Source organism: Furipterus horrens, unplaced genomic scaffold, assembly GCF_987537825.1.
Source record: "Furipterus horrens unplaced genomic scaffold, mFurHor1.1.pri manual_scaffold_1, whole genome shotgun sequence".
Classification (NCBI taxonomy): Eukaryota; Metazoa; Chordata; class Mammalia; order Chiroptera; family Furipteridae; genus Furipterus; species Furipterus horrens.
Window position 1 is genome coordinate 109,582,438 of NW_028327171.1, and position 12,233 is coordinate 109,594,670.

Genomic DNA, 12,233 nt, shown 5'->3' on the forward strand with positions numbered 1-12,233 from the left:
CCTTTCTTTCAGAAAAGCTTGCAACCATGAAGGTTTTGTTTAACAACAAATACTTAAAGCCAAGCTCAGAGATATAGCACAGTTTACTAAAAGTCAGGAAGCTGATCAGATACAGAGCTGATATTACAATTAATTTCCAATAGTGTTCTATCTGCTAATCCCAACATATAACACTTCGGTTTTTACTTATTCAAAAGTGCTCTTCCCCTCCACTCACCATGCATATGACCAGAAAATAAAAAACATAGAATTGTTAAATAAAATACATCCTGTGTGTTTCAGCTCTGGGGCACATCAGTTTTGTGTATCCCTAAAAATATGTACATGACTTTCTGAAATTTGCTTGTGTGTTTTCCTGGAATCTCTTGAAAGGAATTCTACCAAATAAATCTGCTCTTTCCACCATCCTGTGAATTTCTACCATCCTCCCCTTTGAAGTTCCAGACCCCTGCCCCTCTCCTTAGTTCAGGATGGCATATAAGCTCAAACGCCTGATTTTCCCTAGAGGCTCATACCATTTGGGCTCCCATTAAGTACAAAACTAAATTTTTTTTTCTCCTGTTAATCTGTCTTTTGCCAATGTAGTTATTAGACCAAATAACCAAAACATTCAAGTAAATACTCCAAAAACCCATCTTGCAAGTCTTCAGAAATGATAAAGTGAGATAAAATCACTAATTCTATAAGATGGTGATTTCCAATAAAATCTTCTTAGACATTCTGCTAAGAAACCAAAAGTTAATACTCACTGCTTCAGAGTAGTTTTGATACAGGTAGACCTGGCAGATGGCCAGGCCAGACCTCAGGAAACGCCCAAGACACGGGTGGTGGTAGGGGGGGCTGTTGCTAGCACGCTGTGTGACACATAACCCCACCCCCACCGCCACCCTGGGGCAGAGACATGGCAGGAGCAGGCTCTGCATGGAGTCTGCGTGAGGCTAGAGTGATGGACAAAGGGAAAAAAAGCCCTCCTCTTTTGGTACATGTGGAAAGGGGAGGTGCTATGCTGGAGTAAGAGCTGTCAGTCTAGCCTGGGAAAAGGACGGGATTGGCCAAGGAAGCTGAACCCTTCTGAAGTACCCAGAAGTTTGCGCCAGAAAATTTAAACGGAGGGAAGGGAGAAACACAGGCCCTTCTCTCTTCCTCTGGGATCCAGTGCACAGACAGGTGGGCCAAAACACTTGTGGATGAGCAGGCCCTGGAAGCCACAGCCAGGCAGCAGGCAGCAGGCCCCGGAATGGGACGCAGCAGTGGCAGCTGGTGGTGATGGCTGTGCACAGACTCCAGGAAGAAGCCTGGGGCGGGCCTGACAGTGATGGTGAAAGATGCTGAAGTGCTTGGATGATCATGCAGCCACTGCCTACGGGTTCCCGAAGGTCAGTATTTTTAATGGGAGACGGGCTCCAGGTGCGGCCTTGGTCTGATCTGGCAGAGGGTGGTGGGGTTTTTCTCTGGGTGTTCTGGAGGGGATGGGCTCTGAAGCAGAAGCCTGCCATTCTTCCAAATTGTGCAGTTTTTGAATAAGACACCTTTCCCTTTTCACCAGACCTGTCTCCAGAGTTTGCCTATGGGAGGCGGACAGCAGAACCCCAATTTCTGTTTAGTAACAGTTCCACTATTCTGCTTAATATATTGGGTTGGCCAAAAAGTTCATTTGGTTTTTTCCATAAAATAAGACATATTTTTCATTTTCACCAATAACTATTGATTTGAATATTTTGAGTATGTTGGCTATCTCCCATTTGGTAGAACGTTGACTGTTCTCAATTAATGTCTCAATTTGAGCGCTATCAACACCAACTGGTCTACTGACCGTGGAGCATAGTCCAGTGAGAAATCTAGCACAGGTCTTTGCAAACCACTTTCTGACACATTCAATCAGTCACAGCGCCTTCTCCATACACCGCACAAATCTATTTTTGCACTTCGGTTGCGTTTTTACCTTTCTTAAAATAGCAAAACATAACATGCCGATTTTTTGTTGCTTATTTTCTCCCATCTTCAATATTAAAATGGCTGCACAAAAATTCACCAATTTTGATGTATTTTTAAAATGCACGCTGATGACTGCTGTCACAGTACAATCTAATGAAATTGTTTCAAATGAAGTTAAAGACAACTATGTGCTACAAGAGCATTACAGAAAAAACAAACTTTTTGGCCACCCCAATTTTAGACTTCCTCACCATTTTATATTTAAAATAAAAAGTCTGAAAACTACTACTAACAGGACAGCATTACAAAAAAATAATCTTCTACTTTCCAGACTCAGAAATTCTCTAGAATTATACTTCCCAGGCAAAATGCTAATTAGAACTGACTGTTATTTTAAAAATTTATATAATGCTTACCTGAAAACTCGCCCGTAATTCCCATGTACTTTATATACACCATAGAGTCGATCTGCTACTCTCTGGAATAAATATTTAAAAGATATTGCTATTATATGGTCAAAGATATATAGGTTAAGAAAACACATACATGCTTAGTACAATAAACTTGGAAAATAAAGAAAACAAAAAAACTTCTACCTACCAAAGTCTTATCACTCTTGATATAGGATATTTAAAGAAAGCAATTAAAACATACAGAAAGACAAATGAGAATGATTACATAAATATGACGACAATGAGGCAGGATAGTAAGAAGCTAGGAAAACTTGGCAAGTAGAAAGGGGAAACTGAGACAAATAGCTGAACAAACTGGTCAAGCACTTTACAGCCAGATACAGAAGGTCACCAGGATGGAAAGCCCTAGGTACCTAGCAAGGGATAAAACTGGCACTGGACCTCGACCCCAGGGTGGCTGTTCCTCCCCTGGCATATCCCTGGTCATGTGGTTTAGAATCCCTGACCTTTCCTCCCCAGGGACAACATCTAGTCCTCACTTGTACTTCAGCTTTGGGTCCATAAAAGCAACAAAACCAAGTGGGTGAGCCAGGACTAGCTGCAATGACTAATGTCTCCCTGCCCTGGTGCTGATCAACCAGTAAAGACCACCACACTGAAAAGACACAGCTGGAAAACTGATGGGTACTCTATTGAGATCCTCCTCTAAACTCCCAGCCTTTAAGAACCCTCAAAACAAAGCACACAGCACATTCTCCCTCTTCAGGACCAGGTCCACACACTTTCCTTTCCTCTCCTTCCCCCAAAGGTGTGCATCTCCTAAATTATACGGGACCCCACGAGACTTACAACCAGGGGAGCAATAGGCAGAGGCAACTCAACCTGGGCAAACCCTCTCAACCTGTCTCCAAGGCCCCCTTTTGTTTGACTTCTCAGTGAGCCAAAGAAGCCCTGCCTAGACTCTCCTGTAGCTTCTTCTATCCTAAGTCCTTCCACACTCTTAAAAACACCTGAACTTGTGTTGTGAAATCTTTCTTCCACTAAGTCCACACACTACAGGCCTGCCCCAGGCAGTCTTAGTCCCAGTCCTCTTTCCAGTAACACTATATTTTTCCCCATGATAATATTTTTATCCAGCAGGTTAACAGATACCACTTTAAAGAGTTGCATAAAATTCCACCTAATGTATCGACTATGTAAGCATTCCCTGTTAGATATTTAGTTAACCTTTATTTTTTCAGTATTATAAATAATCCTGTAACATGCATCTGAGAGTCAGGCTTTTCCATGTTTCAGATTGTTTCCTTATGATAAAGTCCCCAAAGTGGAATACAGGGGGAAGAATACAGACATTTTCAATTTTATTGATAGTTTTATACATAAATGCTCAACACATGCAACATAACTTCTATGCTGCTCTGTCAAAGCCATTCATTCCTTCTAAACAACAAAAACATTAGATTTTAACTAATAACAGAATTATACTTTCAATCATTGGCTTGAAATATGTACTGCTTTTCCAGTCACACATATTACAAAAGAAAATGAAACACCACATGTAGTAATTTGTTTTACCTTTCCCAAGAGTTACGGACAAGAACTGAAAGACTAAAAGTTAATCCCAGCCCTGATCAGGTAGCCCAGTTGGTTGGAGTGTCATTCTGATATGCCAAGGTTACAGGCTCGACCCCCAGTCACGGAGCATATAGCAATCAACCAATTAATACATAAACAAGTGGAATAACAAATTGATGTTTCTCTTTCTCTCTCTCTCTCAAATCAATTTTTTAACAAAAGTCAATCCCACATAAAACCCTAAAAAAAAAATCCTAGAATAGTTTCTAAGTGTAAACCCTAAGGATAAATTACAGCCCTAATTCCTTACTGATACAGAAATAATTTGAGGAATTAGCCATTAACTGTAAACAAATCTTAGCCCTTTCAATACTTCAGCTTAAGGTGAACAAACCATCATTGTTAATACTTGGAGCAGACAGGCCTAGGAGGACCGTAAATGTTTTTCATCTCACCTTGGCCTGCTCTGAAGGAACATACATCCACTAGCCTAGGGGACAGTACACTACAGGTTTGCAGCTTATTTTTTGCAGTCTTTTTTTGGAACACATTCATGCTCATTCATGTTAGCACTGTCTATGGCTGTTTCCATAGCACAACTGAATATATTCAACAGGGATCATATGGTCCAAAATGCTGAAAATATTTACTATCTGGCCTTCAGAAAAAGTTTGCCAACTTCTGTACTGGACTCACCTTTCAGGACAAAGACACAGAAATTATTCTGCTTGAAACAATCCAGGGCTGTCCCCAGGCCTCTAAACTAATTTTTATGGCATGTTATTTCCCAATAAATATTGAAAATCCTATACAGTGGCAAAGGTTTTTTTTTTTTTTTTTTAATATGCTTTATTGATTATGCTGTTACAGCTGTCTCAATTTCTTTTCCCTTTGTTCCCCTCCACCCAGTGACCCCCCTTCCTCCAGTTGGTCCCCCCACTTAGTCCATGCCCATTGGTTGTGCATATAGTTCTTAACATCTTCCTATCTACTCCCCTCCCTTCTACTATGCTTCCTAATCCTGTACCATCTCCCTCCCTTTCCCCCTCCCTTCTGACCTCCCCCCAAGATGTTCCCCATACCTATAATTCTTTTTCCACTCTTGTTGCCCACTTAGTTTGCCTTTGTTTCGGTTCTCGAACTTCTGTTGTTGGTTGTTGTGATACAGTTTTCATTTTAATGTTCATAGTTTTGATCCTCTTTCTCCTAAATAGGTCCCTTAAACATTTCATATAACAGTGGGTTGGATCTGATGAATTCCTTCAGTTTTACTTTGTCCTGGAAGCACTTTCTCTGCCCTTCTATTTTGAATGACAGCTTCACTGGACAGAGTAATCATGGTTGTAGGTTTTTGCTTTCCATTACTTCTTGCCTGCAGTTTCTTTTGAGAAATCAGCTGAGAGTCTTATTGGGACCCCTTCGTACGTAATTCTCTTCTTCTCTCTTGCTGCTTTTAAGATCCTCTCTTTATCCTTAATTTCTGACATTTGGATTATAATGTGCCTTGGTGTGGTTCCCCCTGGGTCCAGTTTTTTTTGAACTCTGTTTCCTGGACCTGTAAGTCTTATTTCCTTCTGCAAGTTAGGGAAGTTCTGCTTCATTATTTTTTCACATGATTTTCCAATTTCTAGTTCTTCTTCACCTTCTGGCAACCCTACGATTTGTATGTTGGCCTGCTTATAGCTGTCCCATAGGTTTCTGAGCCTCTCCTCATTTTCCTCACTTTTTGTTTCCTCTTTCTGAACTGGCTGACTGTTTGTTCCTTCCCTATGTTCCGATTTGTTGATTTGAACCCTGGTTTTCTTTCCCTCACCATTAGTTTCATATGTGTTTTCATTCATTTCATCAGGACTAGCCTTCATTCCTTCCCCATCTTGTTTAAGATCTGCTGTTAGGTCTGTAAGCATTTTTATAACCAAAGCTCTGAACTTTGCCTCAGAAAGATTAACTATCTGCTGAGCCAGTAGATTAGATATTTGCTGTCTGATCAGCTGCATCACCGAGATCTCTATCATGATCTGTGCCATCCTGACAGTTTTGTGTTTACCTTTGCTTGCTGGGTGGGGCTGTCACACCTCCTATGCTATAGGGGGCGGAGCCCCTTGAACTCTTCACAACCAGGTGACCCTTCTCACCACACTGTGGCGTTTTCTGTGGGGGTAGGAGTCCAAGATGGATTCCTGCCATTCACTCTCTGCTGAGAGACTGGGAGCCTCCTCCTCTGTCCCCACCCTTTCCAAGCCTCGCAGTCTGAGGCAATGGGGGTCTGCCTTCCCCGGCGTTGAAGTCACAAGCTGACGGGTCTGGTCTGCAGCCAGGGGTGCTCCCCAGGCTCTTCTCGCCTCCCCTTAAATACAGGTGTCTGGGCTTACCCCCATCCCGCCGCCATCGCCGCTGCTGCTGCCGCCAGCACAGCTTGAACTCTCCTCCCCGGCTTCGCCGCTCCTACCCATCCAGACAAGCACCACTTCTTCATAACTTCATACGCTGGACTTCCATTTATTTTCTGGAACTTCTGGTTATTTATGGTTTTGCGGTAGTTGTATTCCTTCTGATTTGTGGAGGGAGACAGAACGTATCAGGCTATGCCTCCATCTTGTCCGGAAGTCCTCTGTTTGTTTTTTTAAGTGGTTCCTTCATCAAAGAAGTCTGGAAAACATTGAGCTAATAAAGTTTAATAGGTTTCCTTTCTGCAGGACGTTTTAGATTCTTTAACACTATATGAATCATGACTGTTCAAGACATAGATAGTTTGCAGTAGGGAACATCTTACAGGACTGGTACTCTGAAGAACACAAAATAGAAAATTCCATTCTAGACTACTAACTTTTCTAGACCCTTATACTTTTAAAAATGAAACCTCCTCTTGAAAGTTAAGTATTTTATCATCCATCTAAGATATGAACTACGAAAGAGAGGGAGAGAGCTTGTTAGATAGCCACATAAGAATAAAAACTATGGCTAATGTGCCTTAGTTGGCTGGAGCGTCGTCTCATGGACCGAGGGTCATGGGTTTAATTCTTGATCAGGGCACATACCCAGATTACAGGTTCAATCCCCAGTCGGGTCATGTGTGACAGGCAGCCAATCAATATTTCTCTCTTGCATTGATATGTGTGTGTCTCTCTCTGTCTTTTGCCTCCCTTCCTCTGTCTCTAAAAGCAATGAAAAAATGTCCTCAGGAGAGGATAAAAAAAATTAAAGGAAAAAAATAAATAAAAAACAACTAGAAGCAACGTAAGTACTAAATACAAATACAAATCCAAATAATTGCTCAAATAAAGTTGGTCAATCCAAGTTAGTTAAGTTTCTTTCTTTAAAGCGTATCAGTCCTGGCAGCTGGTACAAAAGGAGTTTCTACCATAGTAATTAGAAGTCTGGAAAATATTTTGATCCACAGAGTATGATGAAAAGAGGCCAGAATTTTCATCCAAAGTGTCCTCTGCAAGTGTAGCATTTTTAGGATCAGTAGCAGCAATGTTAGGCAGGAAGCTACATGCTGTTCCCAAAGGGATGGCAATGCTTCTTTGAATAAAGGCCCTACTAGAAAGGTGAGGGCGCATCATTGATTAAGATTCCGGCTTCTGGCTCTGTGAAAGCTCCTTCTTCCCCTGTGAAATTTTCTGTATCTATCACTGATACTAAAAATTGTGAGGTACAAAATCCTGAGAGACCTCAAAACACTGTTAGTCCTCTGAGAACAGGGGTATCAAAATTTATTGGGAAGTCAGCTGTATCACAGACAGTTTAGCCCAAAGAAGAATTAAATAGAGAAACTTGTCTGCAGTCTCAATCTAAGACAAATCTACAACACCAAGAGGAACAGGAATCAAGCCTTTCCTGGAACGCTTTGGAGAACATAGTCAAAAACATAGCAAAGAAAGTCCAGCTCGTAGCACACCCCATAGAACGCCCATTATCACTCCAACTACAAATACAAAGGTTATCCAGAAAAGACTATTAAAGCAAAACACATCTTCCTCTCCTACCCATGTAGCTCAAGCAGGAACATAAAAAAGAACTAGCATGTCTTTGTGGCTGATTTGACAAGGGCAATCTATGGAGTGCAGGAAAAAGCGAAAACTCAAAAAGCAAATTAGAAATCAAACAGGAAGTTCACTGTTGGAACACTTTCCTCAGAAAATATCATGTTGTCCTGGCCAGTGTGGCTCAGTTGGCTGGGCGTCATCCTGCAAACCAAAAGATCAAGCGTTCAATTCCCAGTCAGAGCATATGCCTGGGTTGCGGGTTTGGTCCCCGGTCGGGGGTCGGGGCCTGTGCAAGAGTCAACTGATCAGCCCTGGCCGGTGTAGCTCAGTGGATTGAGCACCAGCCTGTGAACCAAAGGGTCGCCGGTTTGATTCAGTCAGGGCACATGACTGGGTTGCAGATCAGGTCCCCCGCTGCGGGTGTCCAAGAGGCAACCATACATTAATGTTTCTCTCCCTCTCTTTCTACTTCCCTTCCTCTCTTTCTAGAATCAATAAAAGAAAAAAAATTTTTTTAATCATGTTGTTTCAAACACCCAATCACTTCCAGTAACAAAAAAGGAAAGGTGACAGAAAATCAGACACTAGCAAAATCTCCTGCACAGAACCTACAGTTTTCACTGAATATGAAATGATGAAGTCTAGGCCTTTGTTTTTAGAAGAGGAAAAGTCTTTAAAAGTATCATCAGGCTCAAAGGTTGAGCAGCAGACAGAAGTGGTACATGAAATTGAGATGAACATGAATGACAATGATGATATCCAACAGTTCAAAAGTAACGACATCTTCAGTGATGTCCTAAAGGAAGATGAACTAAATGAACAAGAAGAAATGGATGGAGTAGAAGCAGAGAGCAGTGAAGACCAGGAAGATGCGCTGAATATCTCCTCAATGTCTTTGCTTGTTCCGTTAGCAGACATGTGGGTGTGGTTAGTCCAGAGTTTATTTTCCTGGCCTGGACTGGAATTGAAAGACAATAAGTGGCATAAGTGATCAAAGTCTAAAACCAGGAAAGTTCCAAAGAACCAGTCTCTCGAGCTGAGTCTGGTGACAGCATTGGTTCTGAAGATCATGATCTTTTTATATAGCATTGACGTATGCAGAGCTCAAAGAATCAAAGAAATAGACTGCCCTTCAATAAAGCAGGTAATTATTCAGAAGGAAGCTGCTATTTCAAAATTGGGGTGGAGTGGGGTGGGGAAGAATGCTAAAGAAAAGAATGGCCTTCCTTGTCAAGTTAAAATCAAACAGAAAGTGTAGGAACTCAATGATGAAATTGATGTGCAGCGGACAGTGATCACAAGCCAGCCAGACTCTGAACTGCTGTGTGGATTAGGAGCATAAAAAAGGGTCCCTAGAAGACGCTGAAGCGGAAAGATTTCTTCTGATCACAACTGAGAACAGAACACTTTTGATTGATGAGCTGAATAAACTGAATAATGAAGGCCTGAGAGGAAGAATAAGGCTGGTCCCATATCCCAAAGTGAATCTGTCCCATCCAAAGGATCAGTTACTTTGTCAGAAATCCACTTGCCTCTAAAAGCAGATTTTGTCTGCAACACAGTTCAGAAACCAGATGCAGCAAATTACTATTTCTTAACTACTGAAATCAGGAGCTGAAAATATGGTAGCCATACCATTAGCAAGTACTTCAAATTCTCTTAATGACGATGCTCTGAATTCTCTACTATATATACTCTGGAAGATGTGTCCAATGATGCTGAAATATATATTGAAGTTTATAGCCTAGTGCAAAACAAAGATCCCTTAGTGCCTGATAAGGAGAAAAGGGTATACAAATCCACGGCTATTACTCCAAAGCAACTTCTCACATCTATAACCACAAAAAGCAGCCTTTATTCTTCAGTTCTAGCCAGTCAAGGAGGTCTCAATGCTGTGAGTACTTTGTTGGATCTTACATGCTGTCATTATCTTCAGTAGGAAACACTAAATTTGCTCTGGACAAGGTGCCCTTTTATTTCCTTCAGAAGAAAGAGGTTTTCTAACCATACTTTAAGATGTTAGTAGTTTTGGTGCCTGGCATCAAAGATGGTGTACTCTCTCTGGAAACTCTTATTGGATTTATGCAGCTGATGGGAAACAAAAAGAATTCCATAAGAAGGATAAATCTGGCCAACTGTACCAGTCATCAGCTAGAAGCAGCCAACAGAGAATTCTGTGCAAGACGTAACACCTTTGAATTAATTACTGTCCAACCTCAAAGAAAAGAAGACCAAGAGACTCTTGTCAGCCAATACAGGGACATACTCTGTGTCACCAAACACTGGCTGCCTACAGATACCAAGGAAGAGCAGGATATCTGGATGCAAAACTTAATAAAGTTCTTGTTGATATTCGCTTCTATCAACCTGATGCTTATTACAAACCTATTGGAAAGCCCTAAACTGTGGGCAGTTTCCATGCCATTTGGAAGTTTTTATGAGCTATGTCATAAATGAACTTAGGAGCATCAGATATGTTGACTGCACTTTATGCTTTAAAAACAAAAGGGTATGTGCCAATACTCACTATATATTATCCAGTAGCAGTATCTTTTGTATGTATTAAAACTTCAACTAATTTCTCTTCTGTATTCATAAATGATTGGAAGAAAATTCACTATAGTTGATATTGCTAAATCTTGATTTAAGTCTTTTCCCTAGAAACCTAATTATTCAGTTATTCATGAAAAAAATTTTTTTTTTAAGTAAGAAACTTTAAGTTGTCTTGGAGCTGCAGGTCTCAAAGTAGAAAGGTCTTCGAGGGGTTAGAGGTCATTCTAGCCTCAGTATTTTTTTCTTTAGGTTATGGTCCTTTATTGCATATATCTTGTTACTAGACTACTGAAAAAATTTTGAAGGGACTTCACAAAAACATTTTTAGTAATGGAGGCAAGGACTTTTTCAAACAGCTTGAGGGCAGGAGATAGGAACTTAGGGGATACTGTATGAGATTTGGAGTTAAATGTTTTATTTAGAAGACAACAATCACAGTGTTTACATTTGCTTAGTTAATACAGATGCACGTTTTCATAGAATACAGACTTCTAAAAGTTATTATTTTTGCAGTATAGCTTACAGACTCTTCAGCATGTTAGTTTCTGTTCCTGTAACAGGAACAAATATAAATTGAAGAATCTTTATATAAAAAATAAGCTTCACAAGGTGCTCTGGACAAATACTTTGCTTGCCAAAGTTCTTAACTTTTTTACTTTTAATGTCCATATATGACAGTGTCTAGAAATCTGTTATAAAATCATTTGAAAAACTATTAAGTAATGTATTTCTTTAAAAGACTAATACTTCATTTTTCTGTTATAAAATATTGTAAAGCATGATCTCAAATTTTTAAGTACACTTTGAATCTCTTCTCTAAATCATCAAGGTTGTCATGATCTCATTTATAAACACTAAATTCTGTCACCTCCTGTCATTTTTTTCTTCTATTCATTTAAATGTTTTTTTCTTATGTGTATTATAAAAATGTATTTTATGATTTCTTACCTAAATAAATACTTGCAAATGAAAAAAAAAAAAGAAAAAGGAAAGGAAAGAATTCTCATTTTCCAAAAAGGTTGAGCAACCCCATGAGGAACTAGTTTACTCATGAACTAGGCAACAAATCGACACTCAGCAGTTATTAGACCAGCAACGTTTCTGGTATAAAGTATTCATGGAAACAAACTGTTCTAGCCAATTAAAACATGGAGTGACTTGTATCTAGATCACTAGGGTAGTAAGAAAGAAAAACCATAAACTATAGACCAAAAATCATCACTTCTAAAGAAACAGACAAAAATGACAGAGAAATAAAACATAAATTATAAACCCTGAAACCAGATTAATTCAATGGTTGGCAGTAATCAAGAATATTGGTGCCAGGAAAAGGGCGCTATATCCAATGATTGAGTCTAGACTGCTTTTCAATTTCATTTTCTCCCCAAGTCTTTCATTTAAAAATTGATCATCTGACAACTGACAGAGAACAGACCTAGCTGATTCTATGACAACAGAAGAAACTCATTTTAACATCCTCCCTAGCTCTGAATCATTTGTACTTATGATGAGGTCTTTTCGTCCTGGCTGGTTGTGGCTCAGTGGATTGAGCACCAGCCTGCAAACCACAAGGTTGCCAATTCGATTCCCCACCCAGGCACATGCCTGGATTGCAGTCTATTAAATGATCTTATTTTGAAAATCTGGAAACACACAGCTTTTCTTTTCTTTTCTTTTGAATTATCTCCTGAGGAGTCAAAAATTGTAAGATTTAAAACTCATGATACTACCAAAATGGTTCCCAAAGGAGCAGATATAATACTTTATA

General features: G+C 40.0%; 1 protein-coding gene and 1 pseudogene across 1 annotated transcript in view; one reads left to right on the forward strand and one right to left on the reverse strand.

The window, feature by feature from the left end:
- SNX4 (sorting nexin 4) overlaps positions 1-12,233 on the reverse strand; it is a 72,921-nt gene that overhangs the window by 26,621 nt on the left and 34,067 nt on the right. The window contains exon 8 of the mRNA XM_090277792.1: positions 2,352-2,413. Coding sequence (XP_090133918.1) covers positions 2,352-2,413 — 62 coding nt within the window. The remainder of the gene's footprint in view (positions 1-2,351; positions 2,414-12,233) is intronic.
- Positions 2,629-10,314, forward strand: LOC150021685 (anillin pseudogene; annotated as a pseudogene).